This window comes from Aulostomus chinensis, chromosome 20 (genome assembly GCF_037954235.1).
Source record: "Aulostomus chinensis isolate RoL2024-O1b breed Wild chromosome 20, RoL_Achi_v1.0, whole genome shotgun sequence".
Lineage (NCBI taxonomy): Eukaryota > Metazoa > Chordata > Actinopteri > Syngnathiformes > Aulostomidae > Aulostomus > Aulostomus chinensis.
Window position 1 is genome coordinate 10,062,684 of NC_141339.1, and position 24,343 is coordinate 10,087,026.

Genomic DNA, 24,343 nt, shown 5'->3' on the forward strand with positions numbered 1-24,343 from the left:
CGGCTAGCACTTCTGATGTGTTTGTCCATCCAATTCTTCTACTTTACCTTCTCTTTTAATGTTGGTTTGTTCAGTTTAGCTGTTTGTTTTTGTTTTGTTGCATTCTGAGCTTTAATTAAAAGACTTCAACCTAACATTTGTTACACCTCTTAGGTTTATAAATGGGGTGAACATATTCATGAGTTACCAGCAGCAAACATTAGTTAGAGTTGCTGATGAAGTATAATAAATGAGAGCTATGACAGGCTGTCATAACAACTGGTGAAATGTTATGAAATGTTAGTAGGCCCAATCATACAATAGTATTTACACTTCAATCCATCTTTCTATCTATCTATCTGACAGATGTTTTTTTTTATGACACTGTGGATTTGTGTACAAGTTTTTCATATTTTCCCATGACTCCCTCCCTTTCCTCCTCCCTCCATCTGTGACAACCTGGCTGGAGGGAAGGAGGAGAGAGGAGAGAGGAGGAGAAGGAGGGGTGGAGAGAATCTGGAATAACTTCTTCATTCAGCTGAGAGCCGCACGCCGCGGCGTAATTCCAAACTTTACATTGGGCAACATGGAGCGACTCCTGCTCGCGCTTCTGACGGCGTTGCTATGGCAATGTTGCTCCGCTCAGCAGAGAGGTAAGTCCCGCGAGACCGACAGATGTATGACCACTGATCAATAGCGACATTAATCAATACCCGCAGTCAAATGAGTCGCCCACTCTGGGCTTCTGCAGCCTTAATGAGCTAATCAGCCGCAGCTGCGCTGACTAGCTGGGCTACATGATGGCACACAAGAGACTTTCAAACATTTAATCAGTGGGGTCTAAGCCAGAAATGTTTGTCATTATTGACTCACTTTAAATTAAAAGTTGTAGAGAACCTTTGAGGCAAATTCAGATAAGGTTCTTCCGACATAAATGTGTGTGTGTGTGTGTGTGTTTGACACAACTGAGCACTTGTCAGACTTGGCCAAACAGAACTGTTGTTGGTTGTGTTAGCGTAATGTTTTAGCCTCATAAATCAAATTAAGGGGTCAAATTTTGGGTCAGCTTGCCTGGACCTAACAGAGCTGTGTGCTCGTGTGTCCATTTTATATTCTGCTTAGCCACCATTATATATCTTTATCCCTTGTGAACTCACTCAAGTAGCTCACAAATGAACTTCATGATTAGCTTACCACCTGCGGAGTCTTCACCTTTTCCAGTGGTCCCAGTTCCTCACACACACTCACTGTACTTCATAAAGTTTAGTTAAATTTAATTTAGTGCACATTTTCAGAGAACAGGCAGAGGCAGAAGGTCAGTACTGACATATACTGTGTCGAACGTTTTACCAAAGGTTATACAGTATACAGTGTATATGCAAATGAAAGAAAATAATGCGAATTGATATATGAGGAAAAACAAAACATTGGAAGCATAGCAAATGTGACAAAATCAAGGTTCAGCAAAAAATCTTGCTGGTATGTAGTCACTCTTGAACACCATTTTGTCTTGGAAAAGGACCGATTGATTCAAAATGTACCAAGTAACATAGAATAATTAGACTCCATGGTATGTTATGATGCTGTCTTCCAGATGTAAGATATAACGTTGGGTCAAAGCCATCGCTTCTTCTAGTTTTGTGTGAATTACCTTGAGAATAACATTCAAAAACATTTGAAAGCTTTCCAGCAGCCCATGTACTTCATTTGAATTATAATTATACCCACAGTGATGGCAATTCTAAGCTATATAACATTTCTAAAAGTTATCTCACAGTTTAAAGGATTTAGATTATATCAAAATAAAAGAGTCATTTGTTCTTGGCAAGCTATTCGGTTAACCTTTGACAGTGTTCTCTATTTGTTTTGGATTTTCTGTGATTTGCCAGGTCTCGCTTTCTTACTGATATGAAGTTATAACAATCATTGATTTTTAATTTCGTTGTGTCGAGACATTATTTTACGGGCTTTTTATAAACAATGGATTTTAGCGTTGTGTGTGGTGTTTTTTTCCTGATCAATTATCAAAAAGCTAACAGTTTTAGCCTAACTTAAAGTTTTGATCCATGTAACTCTTAAGAAAGCAACATTGTCGAGTCATTGATTTCGAGCTATAAACTTTGACCCCTTTCTTAGAGAAAGTCAGTCAGATGAATGCTTGATCTAAGTATTAAAACTCTTTCCAGAAACAGACCTTTTTGCTAAACTGTGAACATTTGAATGAATACCCAGTTTGACTGACATAATGTTTCCTCAAGAATTTTTACAGATCATTTCTTTCATATCCATTTGATTGTGTAAAGGCTAAGGGAAGCTAAGATATAGAGGGGGAATGATTTGCAATAAAGGTCTCTGGCTGTAATTAATCAAAGTAAATTAACCTTTCATGCATTTTTACAGACAGACCCATCAGATGATGATAAATAGAACCAAGTCAATTTATCTGGGATGACACTGGTAGGGTTAAGTGAGAATATAGTCAGTGTTTGTTGTAATTTAGTTGAACCAACTGAATCATGTCGTGAAACTCTCTTGAGAATAGCTGCTGCTGCTGCTGCTCTTTCTGCTGTGTTTGTGAGGCTGTGAAAGATTAATTATGGGCTATGTGTGTTAGGGGCCGTATCACAGACAACAATGAAAAATGGGCGCCTCCATAGATGGGGATTGACAGCTAGGACAAAATCAATCTAACACGGCGCACAATACCAGTCAAAATATTCATGTAAAATATTGATTCTCAGAGTAGTTAGTCCTTTTTTTTCTACTTTTCACATTGCAGAAAAATTTTAGAACAAAAAAGGACAATATATTTACATGAAAATTGTCATTGAGTCGCTTGGGTAACTCGTTCATGTGGAGCGAGCGTTTTGAGAAATGAAACAAATCTAGTACTTGTCATGCTCTTTGCTATTTATCCTCCTCAGAACATGTTGCGCTATTAACCCAAGAGGGCTTTGGACCTCCTGCAGAGGGGAGTAGAGGGGGATGTAATGTGTGGTGTGCGTGTGTGTGTGTGTGTTTGTGTGTGTGTGTGTTAGACAGCAGAGAAAGTGAGTATAGGAAAGGGCAGAAGAAGCCACCTGCGTGAGGAGCCTCATTACCAGGCGTGCTCTCTATCAGCAACCAAACCCTGAGAAACACCAGGAGACAATGAGAGAGGAAGGGGAGGAGAAGGGTTGAAATAGAGAGTGAGGAAGGTGAAACAGGTAGAAGAAAGGTTCAGAGGACATAGAGAAAGAAGGGCACTGCGAAAATATGAATCCAGATTGAATGGAAGTAGTCCAGTTTACAGTAAAAAAAAAAGTTTTGGTGCGTTTCATAGACAATACTGTCTGCTGTTCAGAATTTATCGCAGAATTGATGGATAACAGAGGCAAACAAGAATAATATTTATTGTGCATAAAATCAATTGAGGGCGGCACGGTGGTGCAGTGGTCAGCGCTGTGGCCTCACAGCAAGAAGGTTCCGGGTTCAAGGCCTGGCTCCAGCACAGGATCTTTCTGTGTGGAGTCTCCATGTTCTCCCTGTGCCTGTGTGGGTTCTCTCTGGTACTCCAGCTTCCTCCCACAGTCCAAAGACATCAAGAGGGGACGAGGCTGATTGATACTCTAAATTGACCGTAGGTGTGACTGTGAGTGTGAATGTTTGTCTGTCTCTATGTGTTGGCCCTGTGATGGACTGGTGACCTGTCCAGGGTGAACGCCGCCTCTCGTCCGAAAGCCGCTGGGATAGGCTCCACCCCCCTGCGACCCTTAACAGGATAAGCGGAAGAAAATGGATGGATGGATGGAAAATCAGTTGATACATTTTTAAGTTCATTTGTCATTTCAAACAGTTTGACCAGACACTTTCCATATTTATGTCTCCTGCATGGATCAAATTTTCAGTTTGCCTGTCAACATGATTGCGCAAAAACAGTGTAGCTTACTGTATTTTCACCAAACTTGGTAAATGGGTATGCCATGGGCTGAGGAGGGACCAATGAAAACAGGGGGCAAATCTGTTCAAAACATCCATCCATACATTTTCTACTGCTTATCCTGTTAAGGGATAAGCAGCAAGGATGGGCTCCATCCTTGCTGTCTTCAGGCGAGAGGCGGGGTTCACCCCAGTCGCCAGTCTGTCTGCGAGCCAGAGCTCGAACCCGGAACCTTCTTGCTGTGAGGCGACAGCTCTAACCACTGCACCACCGTGCTGCTCTTTGACACAGTGGAAATTTGGTTTTTTTTCAACACTGAGTTTAGCTGAGGTCTCATAGAAGGAAGGATGTGCTCTCTGAGTTCTTTTTCATGTGTTTGGGTTGTTTATTTGCCTATCAGTTCCATTCTAACAAGTATGCAATTTTTTGATTTGACACAAACATTGGACTCAAGGATGAACTGATTAGATTTAGGTAGTAAAAGGTCACCCTGACCTCACATACCATGTTTTTAACTCAGTTTATTTTTGATGCCATTACTCAGAAACAGATGAGTGTGAGCATATTTCACATTTGGTCAGATAATTGTGGTGACACTAATCTTGGGTGCCCGTCCTGAAACCGTGGTGATAGTGTAAATATTCAGTGCTGCTGGGTTTTGTGTGTGTGTGTGTGTGTGTGTGTGTGTGTGTGTGTGCGCGTGTGTTCGTGTGTGTGTGTCTGTGTGTGTGTGCGTAGGAGTTTGTATCTGTAGGATTCTGCTGCACACACTGAAAAAAGCTTCTGTGTTGTGAGCCAGGTTGTTTTTGTTATTGATTTGGACCCCAAGGCACTTGTATGACTGCACCCTCTTCACTACCTCACCCTGGATGACAACCAGGATGGGGAGCAGGGGTGGGGGTGGGCTCCTCTTCCTCTCTAGCCCTCCACAAACTCATTGGCTTTCAGATAGTGAGCTCCAGGTGATTGTGGCTCCACTTTGTGACTAAGCTCTCTAGCAATCCTCTGCACTCTCACAGCATGTTGAACACTGACAATAATTCACTTGAATTATATATCTCAACCTTTTATTATACAACAGCGAGGTGGTAGTTCCAGTTTATCTTGGTTTGAAGTGGGCAGTTGGAAAAGTAGGGTATCCTGCATTTCTGGCCATTAATTTTTGAAATAAACTGTGCAGTAAGAGTTTGTAATGTGAATCTAAAGAGTAATGATAGATGCTGCGAGGTCAGCCTCTACCAAATATGATCAGATCCCTCCAATATTAGCATATGAAATAGTGTCGTTCTCGCCAAATAATTAAAGTAAAGCTGAAATTGAATTTTCTTTTTACCCTTTCAGTTCAGATCCTTCGTCACATTGTTCTCCTATTCAAAAAGTATGGCAAGGAAATTACAAATAATAAAAAAATATCCTTCAGCATGTGCCAACCAATTTCAACCAACCTGTCAATCATCATCAGTCAAGTGAAAAAGCTGCCAGAAAGGAGTGTGCGTGTGTGTGTGTGTGTGTGTGTGTGTGTGTGTGTGTGTGTGTGTGTGTGTGTGTGTGTGTGTGGGGGTGCTTCACTGATGACTGTGCAAAAACATGACTTTATTATTTGGGTTAAACTGGATCATATTTTATGGAGAGCATTGTAACGCTTTTCATGATGTTATGACAGAGCACAAGAAATTTATCAATAGTAATCAATAGTCGTAACTTGAGCAGGATCAGGAGACTTTAGATTTTTAAGAGCCAGTTATTGAATATCACTGATGCCATAACAGTGGTTTGAGTTGAGTGTGGTCACTCATTATTACAAATTCATAACAGTGAAATGCATCACATTGAAACGCAATGCATGAAAAATAACAAACTAAAATAAATAAGCCCAAAAAAGTGTTCCCAAAGTCAACTGTTCTAGTTGGGGTCCTTTAATCGGTCAGTTCCAGAGCGTCGATGTTTATGTGTCCTACCACACAGTCCATTAGGGAGGGTGATAAAAAAAAATCTTTGCACGTATCAGGATTCAGCATCAGTGGTTTGACCTGGTTCGCCGTCCAGTGACACTGGAAATCTCTTTGGACCTAAGATCTGGAACCTTGAACCTCACATGTTCCCTGCAGGAGGTGCTACAACAGGTGGGATGTTGATGCAAGGTCACAACATCAAAAAACAACACAACAACAAAAAACCTGACCTATAGGGAGGTTAGACAAGACCCGAACGACTTACTGCATGCACATACTGTCTGTATAAATCACATTCAATGTCTAATTTCCCATGAAATATCACTAATCAGTGACACTCTTTTTGCATTCATTAGCTTCAGTCGTGTTCTCAGAGCTTTAGTTGTACAACAAATAATATCCAGTTCAAGTTTGCATTTGCAGATGTGAAACTATTCATTCAAAGTGCTTTTTTTCATGATGTTCAAGCTTCGCTGGACTGTGGTCACATTGATAACTAACAAAAGATAATTTTACAGAGTGAATAAAATATGAAATGCTCCTTTAACCTGGTCAGAATTGTATGAAATGCAGCAATATTCACAGCAACCTGCAGGTATTAAGGTTCAACGTGCTTATATATGTCATTGCACAACAATGAGAGAATGCGCTACAAATCCCCCCCCCCCCCTTTTAATTACTGCAACATGAAATCGACATATCAAATAATCTCATCAACATCCTCTTTAAAAAATATCTAAAGTAAGAAACAGAACATTCTGAATGATGACCAACCACTAAAATGATCAGTGTCTTCGTGGTTCGCATGTAACATGAGGTAGTCAGGCTAGCTGTGGCTTGGCCAAGGCTTGCGCCATGAGCACCTTTTCACAGCTATTAACTCCAGAGCCGAGTCAGTGCATGAATGAGCTTTGCGGGGTTTCACCGCGCGAGATTGGCGACAATCAACTGGTTTCTCTCACCGCTTCACAAGATTTTAAATTTAACAATATAGAGATCAGCAACTGTTGAACATTAGTCAATAATTAATACAACTTTGTTAGATTATTTTTGACCCTTGCCCAGTGGATGATGATAGATTTATTTTTATCTCTCTGTGTACCAGTGACCAGGGTTTTGTCCAAACAGGAAGTACTGACCGGGAACGGACCAGGAAATTGATCACCTGGGGATCTTCGTTTTAAACACTTTTGAAACAACTCTTTGTGAATTGAATTAATTATTCATTTCAAAATAAAATGAATTGTTTATTTATTTATCACAATGAATTCTTTTTAAAGAGAAGATTATAAGGTTACAGAGGGATCATTTTAGAGCCTGTGCTACAACACACTTCCCTCTGTCATCCTCCAGCTGCACTGACTCATCCATCAGGTGTTTGCAGACATTTTTGAGGGCTTTACTTGTTGCTAAAGTGACTGCTAATGCTGCTGGCCGTAGCGGCTAAGCAGCCTTTCAGTGAACATGGCCAAATCAGGACAAAATACTGCTCGGGAACTTGACGGATGCCTGTTGATCACACTTACAGATAGTTAGATAGCTTTGCTTGTCCTGATTAGCTGCTGTTAGACGGTTAGCTCAGTTAGCTTATATGGCACTCACTCATTCCTGGATGACTGGAGCCAAATTCGCCCCCCCCAAAAAAAAGTCTTGGTTCTGATGGGTTATTCTTCACCGACAAACTAATCGTCTCTATTAGTGTTTTTTTTCTGTCACCGGGACCTCAAGCAGAGTACGAAAAGTGATGCTCAGATTCATGGCAGATGTGTTGGCTACTGTCACAAGTCCCTCCCTGGCTACTTGTTTCTGCAGGAAATGCAAAAAAATCCCAGACGTGAATAGCACTCAGCTTTCTGTTCAATCTGGACATTAAGATTTCTAATCACATTTTTATGAGGTTTTAAAGTAAGACTTGGCAGATTTTTGTTGTGAATCTTTAACTTCTAGACCACTGATCTGAAAAAACAAGCAAGTTGGCAATGCTGTGAAAACATTGAAGTACATTAATAGTAAAAAAATAAAAGTCCACTGTAATCAACAAGAATCTACAAACTTGCATGTTGTAAATGTTTTATCTTCCGTAAAAACTTCATTTTCATAGATTGTACATCAGTCTTACCATTATACATCATGACTTTGCATGGAATGAGTGGCAGCAGCATGGATGCGGCTGGTGAAATGACAAGAAAAAGTCAAAAATATGCTGCTGTCACCTGCAAAAAATTTTAGCAGTTCTGAGATTCTGCCAGCCAAGTTGATGGAGTTGGAAGAGTGTGTATTAATGTGAATGTTCCTGGCCTGGATTTGCATGAGTGGACGTGAAGTGAACTTGCTAAGAAACCCAGTGAGGGATGAAACCAGACAAGATTTTAAACCAACGCAGAAACCAGCATATTTATTTACCAAACCTGTGTGATTCCTGTCCTGCTAAAACTTCAAAGTACACATGAAAAAAAAAAAAAACTATCAGTGGGTGACTGATTTTCCTGTCGAGGTTTATCAAAGTGACATAATCAAAGGTGTAACCTGATAGTGTGAACTATCTGCTATGCTAAACATATTGGAATAAAATGTTAATTTGTAGATAAAAGTTCTCTTCAGGGCAACTTCAGATTTGTTTATAAGTTTATGGTAATGTGGATTTAACCAAGCTGGGCTGATGTGATGTGCTGTGAACTCACTAGAGGTATCTTAGTGAATGCGACGTGAATCCAGAATGGGCTTTTCTACCCATCAGAGAAATCAACATTTTTATGAGGTGAATTCATCCCAATGCTATAATGTTTCTAAAATATGTTGATCCCAGTCTGCGATGTTAATGTGAGAGCAGCCGAGCTTAGCTGAATGGATTTGATGAAATACACCAGAGGGAAATCTGTCAGACTTTCTCAGCTTGGAACCCAAATTTACTGCATGTAATCAATGTGCCCTTGAAAATAAGATGGAAGGGAAGGCAGACAGGAAAGAAATGAAGGATGGGTCAAGGAAGAAAAGAAATCTGAAAGATAGGAATGATTTAGAAGTGTTTAGTCTAGGCAAGTCAAGGCAAATTTATTTTTTGCAGCACTTGTCATAGCCAGAGGCAACTCAAAATGCAAGTGCAACTCAAGAAATATGATTAATTATTTTTGTATTGCTACATGTTTCCTGTTTTGCGTTTCTACTTGTCCTTGTATACTATACATGGTTTTATAAGTTTTTGTTAGTGATGTCAGTCGTTCTTGTATGTATTTTTATTTTGTTGTCTTTTTCAGCTTTCATTTGGCTTGGACTCTCTTACAGAACAGATACTGTATCTCAATGAGACTTTCTTGGATAAAAAAGTATATATTTAAGGCAAAAACAATAAAACAAAACAGTTAAGGCAAGTAAAAAGTAAAAACCTCCAAAAGAAAATGAAAAAAGTAGTAAATAGCCAGATTTTCAACTTGTAAAAAACCCTAACCCTGAACAGTTGGCTACATTTGTATATGTAAAAATTCCACATTAAACCAGTTTTATGAATATGAGTAGACTGTCACCCATATACATGCACTCATAATACCAATAGTACATGTCTAGACTGTCACCCATATCCATGGACTTATCTACTGTACATGTATAGACTGCCAAGAATTTGCACACTGACAGTACAGTTATGGTAGGTTATTGGTAGGCAACATTATATACCTTAGCATCAACAGAGTCATCCTAAAATGTACATGTGTACAGTTAAGATTGAATAAAGCATTATTACATGCAACTAAGGACTTTGATGGATGGGACAAAGGATTTCCTATAACAGTTGAATCTACAGTCTGATGCATCTGGCTGAGGGAAGAAACTTGACGCACTTTGTCGTACTTACAAAGGCTTTCCCTCCAATCTAAATTCTCGCTTGAGCTGTATGTTGCTTTGGACAAAAGCATCTGCCAAATGAAATTGTAGAATTGTAAAGACGCTGGCAGTCACGGTGAATGACATGGATGGTGTGTGAGATAATTATTACAGGTGTGTATCCGCGTTGCAGCACTGAGCCACGTCACGGTAGGTAGCAGAAAGGTTTCTGGTCACATTTTTTAAGGAGAATGCTGTGACATACAACATGGAGATCTAACGTTGGTGGGTGCCCTCAACCATTACCCAGAATTTAATCTGAAGCATGTGAAAAGGGATGTGAATGGTATATTCAATAAGAAATTCATGTTAACACCTTGATTATGTGGTTATTGTTACATGACTTTTCTATTCAGGTAATTTGTTCTGCATTTAGGCAGCAGAGAAGCCAAATTAACCATGGTTAGCTTTGACTGGAGGAGCTGGAGGCCAGTAATCCAGAAGCAGCCCACCTGAACTGTCTATAAAGTTCTAACTGGGTCAACAGAGCTGATAAGTAATCCAGCCTGCTCAGGACATAAATTAAGATTTTTTTCTAGGTAACATCAGTTGATACTGTCGGGCCCAATTTATCCCCGCACCATCACAACTCTACCACCAAGGTAAACAGTTAACACAAGGGAGACTTTCAATTTTATATCCAATTTCTTCCTCCATTCTGATGTTGGTTAAACTCCCTCACAACCATGTCTGCAAACCTAATCTGCCTAGTGATTGACAGATTTGAAATTTGCATTAAAAACATCTGAACATGTGTTAAATAGGCTGACAGGAGTAGTGTTATATTCAACATTTCGATCAAGTATACAGTTTATCTGCTTTTTGTCGTCTTCAATAGATGAAAGGTTCTTCATTTTATTTTGGTGAGGTTGATTTATGGAATTAGTCTTGTTGTAGGACATTAACTGTATGTGTCATGTTTATTGTCAAACACTATTTGACTAGTATTGAGGAAGCCCAGATTTAATTGATGACATTGTGCCAAAGACATAGATCACAGGACCGCTGACAGGTGTGCGTGCGTGTGTGTGTGTGTGTGTGTGTGTGTGTGTGTGTGTGTGTGTAGGGCATGGGGTGTTGGAGGAATCCTCTGAGAGCTAAAATTAGCCAGGTATTAAGTTTGAATGTTGCTGCATCCTTCCTGTCAATGAGCCAGAGAAGAAAATAGTCAGAGGTTAAAATTGAATGACGTTTTGAATCTCTGATTTTATGTTTATGGTGTCTTTGCGTCTGATGGCCGATCCTTCACCCATGGAGCCCCACTGGGCAGACAGTGTGCCCCCCCCCCCCCCCCCTCCAATGGGCTCACCACCCATGGGCCAAAGGGGTCGGGTGCAGTGTGAGATGGGTGGCAGCCAAAAACAGGGACCATGGCAGTCTGATCCTTGACTGCAGAAGATGGCTCTGGGCACTTGGAATGTCACCGCTCTAGTGGGGAAGGAGCCTGAGCTGGTGCGTGAGGTTGAGAAGTTCCAGATAGATATAGTCAGTCTCACATCAACGCATGGGCAAGGGCCCTGCTGCCAGTCCTCCCGAGAGGGGTTGGACTCTCTTCCACTCTGGCATTACTAGCAGTGAGAGGCGACGGGCAGGGGGGCAACAACCTGGTGGTCAAGAGGGTAGTCTCCCCCGCCTTCAGGTGGGGGTATGACTGACTGACTGTTGTTTGCGCTTATGCGCCAAATAGCAGTTCATAGTACCCCCCCCCTTTTTTTGTGGATTCCCTAGAGGGAGTACTGGAGAGTGCTCCCTTTGCGAATTCCCTCATTCTGCTGGGGGACTTCAGTGCTCACATTGGCAACAACAGTGAGACCCAAAGAGGCGTTATTGGGAGGAATGGCCCCCTCTGATCTAAACCTGAGTGGTGCTTTGTTTTTGGACTTCAGTGCTTGTCACAGATAGTCCATAACAAACACTGTGTTCAGGCATTAGGGTGTCCATATATGCACTTGGCACCAGGACACCCCTGGGCCACAGTTTGATGATCAGCTTTGTGGCTGTGTCATTCGACTTGTGATCATATGTCTTGGACATCTGGGTGAAGAGGCGGCGGAGCTGTCAACTGATCACCACCTGCTGGTGAGTTGGCTCCAATGATGGGAGGGGATGCTGGTCAGACCTGGCAGGACCAAATGCATTGTGAGGGTCTGCTGGGAATGTCTGGAAGAGTCTCTTGTCAGAGGGAATTCAACTCCCACCTCTGGGAAAGCTTTGACTATGTTCTAAGGGAGGCAGTGAATCCAAATCCAAGTGGGTGAATCTGTGGCAGTAAGGTGGTTGGTGCCTGTTGTGGCAATAATCCCAGAACCTGTTGGTGGATATCGGCAGTGAGGGATGCCGCTAAGCTGAATAAGGAGCCTTATCAGCCCTTTTTGGGCCAGGGGACTCCCGAGGCAGCTGACAGTTACCAGCAGGTTAAGTGGTATGCAGCTTTGGCGATCGCAGAGGCAAAATACTAAGACATGAGAGAGTTTGGTGAGGCCATAGAGACCAACTTCTGGACGGCTTAGAAGAGTTTCTGGACCAACATCTGCCATCTCAGGAGGAGGAAGCAGTGCACTGTCAACACCATGTTTAGTGCAGATGGAGTGCTGCTGACCTCAACTCGAGATGTTGTGGACCAGTGGAGGGAATACTTTTGAAGATCTCCTCAATCCCACTAACATATCTTCCAATGAAGAGAAAGTGCCTAGGACTCAATGGTGGGCTCTACTGTCTCTGGGACTGAGGTTGCCAAGGTGCTCAAACATCTTCTTGGTGGCAGGGCCCTGGGGGTGAATGAGATCCACCTGGAGCTCTGCAAGGCTCTTGTTGCTGTGGGGCTTTCTTGGTTGACACGACTCTGCAGCATTGCATGGACATCGGGGCGGTACCTCTGGATTGGCAGACCAGGTTGGTGGTTCTCCTTTTTAAGAAGGGGGACCTGAGGGTGTGTTCCAACTATCATGGGATCACACACCTCAGCCTTCCTGTGGGCAGTGCTCCAGGAGTATGGGGTATCAGACTGCCTGATTTGGATGGTTCACTTCCTTTATGACTGGTGCCAGAGCTTTGTCCGCATTGCTGGCAGTAAGTCGGACTCATTTCCATTGAGGGTTGGACTCCGCCAGGGCTGCCCTTTGTTTCTGATTCTGTTCATAACTGTTATGGGAACCTCTAGGTACAGCCAGGGTATTAGCTCAGGGTAAAGGTAAAGCCATGTGCTTAGTTTGTCGTACAGAGGTCACTGTGCTTAATGTTTACAATCTACGCCACGGACTGGATTTTCCCACTGAACAAGTAAACTGACATCAAAAGCACTTACTGCTTTTTGGATGAAGTTTATCAGTTGCTTATCTTTAACATACTGCTAAACACCTTTTCATTATTTGTGAAGATTTACAAGTTAAAAATAAAATGAAACAGTGATGCAATGATTGTTTTTGTTTAAAAATGCGTGTTACTTTTATATTATTGTCCTCTTCGACCTACACTACAATTTATAAATTTACATAGATATTTGCAGAATATTCCTACACTTGTGATTACCACTAGCAGCTAATCAGAATATCTAATTTACAACTTTTTACAATGGGAGAAAATTAATATTGAGCAGAATTAAGTTCATGTTATCATTTGTTTGGCCCTCCAACACTATTCTTGTGGCCCCCTGTAGAAAAATTAATTTCCCAGCCCTGCCCCAAACTCTTGTGTATATACCCTTGTGTACTTGTGTAATTTGTTTGGATGTATTTTTGGCACAAAACATTCAAAACACACACACACACAAATTGGATGGTGCTCTAACCTCAAGAGAAGATTTCAGATGAAATGATATAACAATGTCAGATGTTGGTTGGGGTAAAAAGTAGCTAGAGAGTAATAAGTCAAGCAGGTTTATTCTTTGTGTTCAAAGGGAAAACATACAAGAAGAGACAAAAGAGAAGCAGCAGGATCTTCTTCTCTGCTGAATGCAAATGATTCTGAGAAACACAAATAATGACTAGAAGATAATTGACTTAACCATGGTGACCTTTAGTTTATGCTAATTGTATTGGCCCATGTAATCATATAAGAGTAGTTAATGATTTGAATTGTGATGTTAAAGACACAGTATGGTTAACAACATGATGGTGTGATAATGACATTGGCTTTTAAAATACACTTTTGAAAAATAGCGTAGCAGAACAATTCACATTATTTAATACCTCAGCAGTAAAGCTCCAATTTCCAATTAACATTTTTATTAGAGCTTTCAAAGCCAGCACTGTAGTTCAGAGTTTACTTGAATTCCTTTTAATGACAATTTGTTTCTTTCTTCTTTTTTTTCCCTTTTTTTAACAACCAGCATGCACATTCTTGATCTTTGGCCTGTACCGTGGTCCCTCGCTATAACGCAGTTCACCTTTTGCGGCCTGGCAGTTTTGCAGATTTTTTTTGTGCAATTTTGCATGCTTTTTTTTTTTTTTTTACAACGCATTGTGTTCTGCGTCCTGATTGGCTGTAGACCACTGTCAATCAATCTCCTCCGCGCCGTGTCTCCTGTACAGTACAGAACGCGTTCAGCTTGCCAAATTTACATAAATCTTGGATCACTGACAGTGTGACTCTGAAGTGCTGTACTGTATGTTTGCAAGTTTTCTCCCCAACAAACCCCACAATGTCGACGAAACGTTCTGCACCGTCAAAGGCCCCTGCAGTAGCACCCAAAAGGCAGAGGAAGATGCGAAGCATCGCACAACAAGTTGGACTTCTGGACATGCTAAAGGAAGGTAGAAGTTACGCGGCGATAGTAATTGTAAAGCTGACTGCTTCACGGATTTCACCTATTGAGGGTTATTTTAGAATGAAACTCCCATGATTAACGAGGGACCACTTTATTGTAGTTTGTTAAATCTGGAAGCACCTGTTACACTGTGGATGATGAGTCGAAACTTCAGCAGAAATAGATGAACCATATCTTCTGCAAATTGGCGGCGCTGCTGAGAGCGATGCCTCACTGCTCACTTGCTTCCTTTGGGACAACGGACTGTTCAAGTTTAGCGTACATACACAACAAATGTATATGTGCTTGTTCGAAAGTCCATGTTGTGTTCATTTCTTTGATTAGTTTACTACAAATTATAAGTTTATTGCTAAGTTTTCATATGTCTTACGTTCTTGAATGCACCATTGTTTTCCTGAGGCTATAGAACGCATCACACTCGCGTGCGGTATACGTTAAGTAGCAGCGAGTTCTCGCTTTTGATACGTGCCCGGCAGCAGTTAGTTGTGTTTTTTCCCTCTGCCCATTGATTTCCATGGTTTATTTCTGAGTGTAAATGACAGAAGGTGAGTTTCATTACATTTTACTTTATAGTTAAATGCTGACACTGTGATAACTTTTTATTTATCTGATAGTTGACTGATGTTAATTTATGCTTATTTGAATAAACTAAGCTAATCCATATAAGTTATATACATGAACCTCCTGTGAGGTGCTGTTTATGAATAATATAATATTGTGCTTGTTAATACAGGCCTTTATTACTTTAATTTTATACTTAGTTTGGTTTTTTCCTGTATTGTGATTACAGACCGCAGAATAAACCACGTTAAAGGAATATCTGCCACTTACGTGCTCTTTAATGGGAACACCAACCTCCTTACCTTGCCTCTCTAAACCAGAATACTTGGAGATTCCCCCTAGCTCCTGTTTAGTGCTGTTGTTAAATTCTGAAGTGTACCATTATTACTTTCAATCTGTAATAATTGTGACTGTTTGTGATAGCTGTTTCAGGCATTTGAGTTGTGTGATTGCAAATTTCGCCCTGGGCTCGATCCCTTGGTGACAATAAAATCTGGTTCTTCTTCTTCAGTTTCAAAGCCCTGCCAGATGATTCTCTTGACTCAACCAGTTATTTGCATTTACTGTTGATTTGAATTGAGTTACCATCGGAGTACATAAAGTCTCAAATACCACTTTGAACAATCACTCAGTTTAATATTATAATGGATTGACAGCCTTAGTTTTTCATATTTTGAGTCGAAAAAAACCCTGTGAGCTGAAACATAACTTGAAACATAATATTTCGGTACATGGGTTTATATTTTTGCATGCAATAAAACTATTCGGACCATGTGAGAAGGCAAAGGAGTTGAAAACCAAAGATTTCTAACCAAATGTGAAATGTCCTTTTCATTTTATTGCAGTTCATTTTAATAGGTATTACATTGTTCAGAAGTCTGTATCTAAGTCAAGTTACCTGTAAAGGGATTTTTTCGGGTGGTTCCTTATCATAGTTTATTGTGTCAATGAATGAAAGAGCCGTTTGGCTGCAAAATTAAAACCAAACAAAACACAACCTATTTTGCGCCCCCCCCCCCCCCCCCCCAAAAAAAGAGCTGTAACTCTCATTTAAATTGAGTTATGCTGTTTTGAGTAAATTCACACAGGTTTTGGAATCCTCTCTGATGGAGCGAATGTTTAATTCACACGACTGGTTAACCTTTTCTGCCACCACTGTCATCATGGATATTCCTGAAACTCTGTCACTGACATTTTGCAACATTCCACTCACTGGCACATAAAAAACTATTACAGCTTGTCCAACTGAAGGTTTTCCTCAAGATCTCTCATCATTTTTCACCGAGTGACTGCTCCTCTTCTTCTTCTACTCCGTTTATTACAGACACAGCCATGCGTAATATTGCCTCTGCTGCCACTGTCTGACAGCTTTATGTAGCTTATTGTACTGTCAAATTGATTGGCACACCTCGAATGCACATTTACTTTTTTGTGATATAGGCACAGTTTTACTCGAAATGATCTTTTCAATAAAGGGAATACAACGAGTGTGATTTGTAGACGGGCAGGAAAATGACAAACTGAATGAAAAGGTTTGTTAGGAAAGCGATAGTACTGCACCTTCTACAGCAGATTTCTGTTTACCAGCAGCTGAGTGCGGTCAAGTAGGTTGACCCCAAACTTGAGAAAATTGTTGCTTGAGACATTTAAAAGTCTCCAGTTTGCTTTCTGACCTCAGTCATGGAGGCTTACAATGCTCCACTCAGATGCAGCTCGTGCTTTTGTTATAAAAAAAAAAGTCTAAAAAATTCCACTGAAATCTATTTCTAAGTGATTTATTTTTATTGTCGTCAGATGTTAATAAGAGCGTCTTTGATTTTTCTGTCATCCCAGCCCTAATAATACCAAAGTAAACAAAATGAGAATACTGTGGGCCTGCATAAACATGCTATACATAAACACACTGTCTAGTGTTTCATGGGACACTGTTTGCTGTAATGAATACCAGATGAGACTGTCAAAATATTTGGTTCACTTGCTCTTGTATACTGAATTATTTGCATGTATCATTGTGTATTTGTTGGCTTATGTGTTTTACAATGTGGAGTTAATATTTGATTTGTGCTTTTCCCTGCGGGGCTGTGCTGCCTCCTAAAAAAGCATACAGAACAAAATCTAGGTCTGTGGTTGTGCGTGTGTGTTTGTGTGTGTACGCCTGTGTGTTATCTCGCTGTTTTGTTGTCAGAACAGCATTGATAATGCTAAGGAGAAAATCAATAGTTAATTCTTCCAGGCACACAATAGCTTCTCAGCCCAGCTTTATTCTATAGTGGACTGAGACAAGAGAAAGAAACTGGGAATGAGTTGATGAATTGGTAAGTGTGTGTACATGTGAGTTCACGCGTGGTGTGCATGCGAGTTGGCAACAGAGTGTTAACTGTGCCGAAAAAATTGGGATTTTCAGGAAAGGCTGATGAATAGATAGAAAAAACATAGTAGCATCAGGTTTAATAAGAGGACATTCCTTAACTTAGTCCAAATTGCGCTCAGAAATAATCACGAGTTTTCATCGTGAACTGCCTGGAAATTAACGTAATTCTTTTAAAATGCACAAGTGTTTAGTGGTACGATTTAATGTTATATGCTCGTTACTATAAATTTACTGTTATTTCTGAGAAATGGAGACTACCATGGCTCGGGTTACAACTGAATGAGATTTCATGGTATAATAATTGCCTGAGAAAAGATAGCATTTTATTGTCGAGAAGAGGTTTAGAGCCTGAGATACATGCAGTTTAGTATCCGAATGGAGTGCAAAGAAGCAGTGAAGCACAGTGAAATGTATGTATATACAATATAAATGAAACTTAATTAATGGCATACAGTATCGGAAAACTGATTTTATTATCTATTCCAATGACTCTTGCCCTTGGCCTGCGTTGCATTATGGGCAGGCTGCAGCTGCTGCAGCTAATCAAGGCCGCTTAATGAGGAATACATGGTGAGTCTATTTTTGATGGATGTTGTATCAAGCTACACAGAGCAGATCAAACCAGACAGGAAGTCCCCACACAAAAGACACGGATAGGCATCTGGTCATTTTCAAAATAAAACCGCATGTGCAGCCTCCAGATTACAAAAAACAGACGGAGAAGACCCAGTGGAACCACACACTCTATAAACACAGACAAACACAATGGAAACATATGACACAAAATTCTTCCTCACTAAAATTAAGACGTTTGAGACTATTTGAAAACTTGTTGTTTTTTTTTTGATTTGATGGTTTGACCTTGTGGTGAAGACACTGAACATCTGACATACGAATGTACAGTTGCCAAAACCTACGATACTGACCCTTGGACACACATATGCACACACATGCGTAAACACACACGCACACACACACACACACACACACATCTGCAGCTGCGAAGAGTTAGGAATGACCGGTGTTTCTTCATCTTTCTCGCTCTATGTTGTTCCACCATCTCTCTTTCTCTCTCTGATCTTCTGGGTGCTTATATTTTCCCAAGGAGCTTCCTGTGGTAACACATGGTGTCAATAATGAGCCCCCTACACACACACACACACACACACACATGCGCACACTCTTCCAGACACTTTCCCCTCCTCCGCTACTCATAACCCTTCATCCCCTGTTGCCTATGTTCTTTGCTGTCCCTCTGCTTGTTCTGTCCTCCTTTCATTCCCTGGCCTCCTGATCCTCCTCTTCTTTTCTCTCCCTCTTCACTCCTCTTCCTCTACTTCTGAATAACATTTATACTTTTATAAAACTTGTGTGCATTCTCCCATAAAATCAGGATCTTTTAAAACCATCAATGATGATGGGTCTAAAGCCCTTTTCCACATTTCTACCCACTAAAAAGCTTTCCTGCTTTTACTATTTCAGCCTTGCCTCTTCCCCCATCTCCTTCTCCGGCTCCTCTTCTCTGCTACCTCACTTTCATCTTCCATAGGAGTACCACTGACAACCTCTGCGGCCATATCTGAGTTCAGCGTCTGTCTTGGGTTTGTTTGTCTTGCTGCTGCTCCTCGGCTGGTTTCTGGAGGTCTTATTGTTTTGTTCCAGCTCAAATCACTTCAGTTTATCCACAGCGAACACACCAAGCTGTCTTTTACAGGAGGAACCAGTCTGACACAGGCAGTTCAAAGACAGCTTTAAAGCTAGACAGACAACCCCCAGGTCTAGTTTTGATTTTCTTGGGTTTACTATATGTTCGGAGTGAAACTTTGGCTGTTAATTCTCAGTTTGTTGATTTTGGTCTGGGGTTGTTTTTCTCTTAAGCTCTCATTATATTTTATGTAGGTCATGTAGTGGAGCTTTAACATGGGTTGCACAAACTTTTATAATCAGTACTGATTTGCTTTTGAATCCATCAGTTTCAGGAGATTTAAATACAGTGATTACAGTTTTAATCGAATGAACTGGCTTGTTTTGTGATCAAGTCACAAATGTGGATGTGACTTCCAGCTATGAGGGAGTGGGATCTCATCAAATATTGGTGTTTTTCAACATAATGGTTTCTCTCCTTGGGGGGAAAAAAGAAAGAAAGTTTTTTTTATATATCTTGATCAATCTCAAACATTACAGAACCCTCATTTTTAAAAAATATTTTCCATACAAGTAGTTAAATATATGTGAATTTCCTTTTTTTCCCCGGGAGTTATTTCAAATATCAGATAATAGCAGTCCATGATGTAAAAAATTGCGGTGTTTGTGTTTAAAAAAGAAAAAAAAAATCTGCTACCTCTTCACGTCACTGACGTCATCGCTGGGGCTTTGGGTTTGCTTTACAATAATTAATATCCCCGGCTCAAGGTGTTAGTTTATTTGTGTGTATTGATTAAATTAAGAGCCGCAAATAGTTCAATAAATAAAAGGCAGCACTCGAATGTAGCGTCTCAGGCTTGCGCAGTCTTTGTAGCTTTAGTAAAAGCAGCGTGGTAAGTATAAGGGTTGGGTAATGTTCATATTCTATCCTTTTTCTTTTGCATACTTCATTTTGTAAGGAACAAAATTATGATGAGAAATTAAGTCCCAACTTCGAAATTTCTAACGTTTGTTTCTAAATTTCAATCGTAAACACAATATTTGTTTTTAACACTGGACAACTAAAAGAGGGGTGAGTCAGCCCAACCCACAGACTGAAGGAAGTGGAGTGTTCAGGCTGTGGGTTGGGCTGACAAGGGCAGCTTGACCTGTCAATCAAAGCAACAGTTTGTTACCAATATAACAGACTCATGACAAGCTGGTGATAAGTTGTAGATGGATAAATACGAGTACTGTGAATCATTAAATTTGTCTCAACCAAGATAACAAAACTTGTGTTCAAAGACAAATGAATCCCCGTTATTGTTACATGGCGAAGGTGATGTCATGATGTACTGTTGTGTGCAACATAGGTTGCTTAAGATACTCCGGCAGCCATGTGCATGTTAAACATGTGGGAAGCCCAGCAACAAATCAAAAGCACGTTTCCAAACACTAGCTAGAGAAAAATACTCGGGCGACTGAGCTGCTGCCTTTGCAGTTATTGACTTTTTTTTGCATTGCACTGTGTGTTAGCATCAAGACATTTCTACACTTCCAGCGTGACTGTTTGTTTTTAAATTGTTATCAAAGGGACTGAAGCAACATTTTCTTATCAACGCTGCTGCATATATACATTGAATACATCAAGCTGCTTAAGCTGCGTGGGCTCAGTTTTGAAGAAGGGCAGCAATTTCGGATACAGTTCAATTTATCTAGTTAAACCAAAGTTGTGAAGTCAGTGTCGAAGCATTCTTTTATATTAATACCACCTGATATTGTCGAACTAAGAATAGTCTGGCTAACAGTCAATAAAGAGATAAAGTTGAATAAAGATTACCACGCTGATCAGCAGTTTGAATCATTTTCTCTGGGTCAGTCAGTGAGGCTTCTTCTCAGCATACTTTATTTTTGCAGGAAGAGCAGACAGACAAAACAGCGGCAAGAAAAAGGATTATGTGGTCTTAATCAGCAGAGTGAGGAGGATCAGAGAGAATATCCAAGCGTCTCGCCTGGAGGAAGAACATGAAACTGGAGATACAATCTTAGAACTATGCATTATATAGCATCTATTGTACAATGTGGAAACACAATTTCATAAATCACTTTCATGACAAGGCAAAAACACCACGTCAGACTTCAATTTATTGTAGTCGCTTGTATTAGCAGAAAGCAAGTATTTAAGTTTACTGTGTCCTTTTCTCATATCGCCGTGGTTTTCGGTTTAGTCTGAACTTTTCAAAAAAAAAGAAGTTAAATAAATCCAGATGTGAGCTATCTTTGTTCTCAGCCTGATCTTATACCTCAAAAGCAAAACTACTTGCAGACCCAGACTCCCAACAACAAAGCTGGTTGTTGCACTGGGCTGCAGTGAGAAGGCTGTATTTCAGCTGCAGCTTCTCGTTAGGTATGTATGAAGTTTACTATAGAGTAATACGGGCTGCTTGCAACGACTACCCACGCAAACTTGATCTAACACATGGCCACAGCAGGATTTTCAGAATAACTGTGTTTATTCCTGTGAATAAGAAGATGTTTTGAGAATGCCTGTCGCTTCATCTGTTGGTTTGATGTGTGTGCGACCAGCTGTGATGATTTTTGTCTTGACCTTCAGTATTAAGGCAACCTTTCACCTCTCACACTCGTGATCTTTGACTCCTCAGGGTCACCTCCTCTACCCAGGTTATCATGACCTTATCCTGCTGTGTGGTCTAAGTCAGAATGCCTAAACTGTTCCAGAACCACATACACAGAGAGAAAGAGAGAAAAAACAAAACTGGGACACAAAGTGGGCTGTTGATTTTGCACCGGAGAAGAAGAAGATCGCACAAAATGAGTCACTCCTAATATATAATCAAAAATTACTGATTCAAAATGACTGCCAAATAACAACACACAAGATCCCCTCAGCTGAGATGATCATTTCAAGGCACTACTCGACAGATATGGGATATGTGATAAAGAGGACAAAACAAAAGCTAATAGCGTATTACAACGTAAGATCATCCAAGTCTACCATTTTATAGGTTCAAGGGAAGTGTGGTTTTCCTCATTGGGAACTTCCACAGTTAAAAACAAAATTTATACACCTGGCTGGACTGATGAGTGGATAAATGAAGGAATAACAGTTACAGACTCAAGAAATGTCATTTCTGGCTTTACTGAAAGATTTGTATGCGGCGCATGCATAGTCTTTTATAGCACGGCTCCTACGCTCACACTCTGTCGCACATAGAAAGAGGCAGCAAACAGAAAGGCCATTATTTGGGGGCTGAATGTTTCTGTGATTGAGTTGATAAAGCATCAGAAGAATAAGAGTGTTGGAATGGCCTGGTTAGCTATAGATTTAACACACCTCAGTGTGAGCAAGTGTGTGTGCATGTGTGTGAGACAAAGACAGAAAAAAGAAACCACAAGCAGGAGTGAAGTGAAGGAGGGAGATGGAGGGGGACGGGGGGTATGTGTTGTGTATACATCTTTGCTTTTCCATTATTCCAGTTGCTTTTCATCAATATTGCGTTTGTGTGTGTGTGTGTGTGTGTGTGTGTGTGTGTGTGTGTGTGTGTGTGTGTCTCTGTGTGTGTTTATTGAGAGAGGGACATATTCAGGATGTAATTTCACATTTCCATTATATTTTTTTTGTATTTCTATTACTGTGGCGCAAGGCAAACCCACAGAGGGCCTAATACAGGGCAAATATTCACATCTGACATGAAATGAAATATTTGAAAAATGATAGAATGTGGACACAGAGGCTGCAGATAATTTGCAGCACTGCAGTGGAATAAAAGTTTGTTCTAAACTGCTCGTAATGTGCATTTTATTTGCACATTACGAGTGGAATCACGATTCTAGTTACAGTTGGAGAGCTGCTAGCTTTCCGAACAGGACTTTAGGATGTTAGCGAGTGTCACCAGCAGCAGAGTTTCAGGCACCCTCTTCACCATCCCCACATTCAGGTTAGCAAATTTTCCAACTTGATTATTTTCCGCATCCATTCATCCGCTGATTATTTTCATGATGAATCAATATATCTATGTTATGTAAAGAAAATCACCCAATATAACGTGTTCAAATTTCCTTTTTTTTCATCCGACAATCAAAAATCCAAAGAGTCTTAATCAACAATCGACTGTATAAAACATAAAGTGATACATGCCGTCAAAGCCTCACATTTTAAGGTCTGGAACTAGCAAATATTTAAGTTTTTTCTATATATTTATATATAAAAATAATATATTTTTATATATAAATATACCAATATGGTGGTACTTTACAACAGATTTACTGATATTGATGTTAACTGTACACCAAGTGTATGTGCAACAATTGCAAAGGTCATGGTACTTGGATAATGATGTAATTAAGAAAAAAAAAAAGGTCTTAAATAACGAAGTCCAATCAAATCAACGACTTGAAAATTGTGACACTCCTAATAGGCGGGTAACACCTTGGAATAAAACGATCTGTGATTGAACAAGGTCATCGTGGAGTGTGTTGATCCACAATGTCACTTCCTGTTTAGGAGGAAGTTGGCTAAATGGTCTTGTGTTATGTGTTTGCATCATAGAATAATTGGCCTGATGGAGAATGGATGAATGATGCTCATTTTGATGAACTCTTAATGTTTGCTAGATGTTTACAGTCACGTTTTGTTGAGGTCGTGACCCAGACGTTTATAAATACTGACAGCTCATATTCCCTCGCTGCAGCCCAGTTCTTCTTCGAAATGTATTACTTGTACTGCAGTTTTCTTTTCAAAGGTTTACATTTAATTGTCTGAGGTATTTTTAAAAGTTTTCCTAACACTGCCAGGAAAATGATTCTAATAACTCAGAAATGTCCCTTATGTTGGTACAATGAAGTATTATCCTTCTTCTCTATTCTTAAATCAGAGGAAATTCTAGTTTCTGTGCCCTGCATTTTGGAAGAAAAGACTCCTGAGGAAAAAAATGAGCTGTCAAAGCTCCTATAATCCACTTTTTAATATATGTGAGACTCATATTTTATGTTTCTTCTGCTGACCTTGTTTGGCCCTGCAGAGGAAAGCCGACCTAAGCATTCAGCCCGGCCCGAGGCTTGTTCTGACAGTGGGTGGGAGGTGGGTGGTCCGTCAGCATATTTATTCCTAGAGGAGCCCACTGCTCTGTTCTGGCATCTCAACACGCTCATTGTCCTCGGCTGGTGCAGACCCTGTTAACAAAGACCTCTGTTAGTAAAGTAACTCGTAAAGGTCTTGCTCTGCTCTGCTCTGCTCTGCTCTCCTCTCCTCTGGGACATGTTGATTTTTTTTTGTT

At 40.4% G+C, this 24,343-nt stretch overlaps 1 protein-coding gene across 1 annotated transcript in view; it reads left to right on the forward strand.

Annotated features, from left to right (window-relative positions):
• Positions 1 to 550: 550 nt before the first annotated feature.
• Positions 551 to 24,343, forward strand: part of lama2 (laminin, alpha 2) — a 234,998-nt gene continuing 211,205 nt past the window's right edge. Inside the window, exon 1 of the mRNA XM_086188853.1 lies at positions 551 to 632. Coding sequence (XP_086044979.1) covers positions 566 to 632 — 67 coding nt within the window. The 5' untranslated portion in view covers positions 551 to 565. The remainder of the gene's footprint in view (positions 633 to 24,343) is intronic.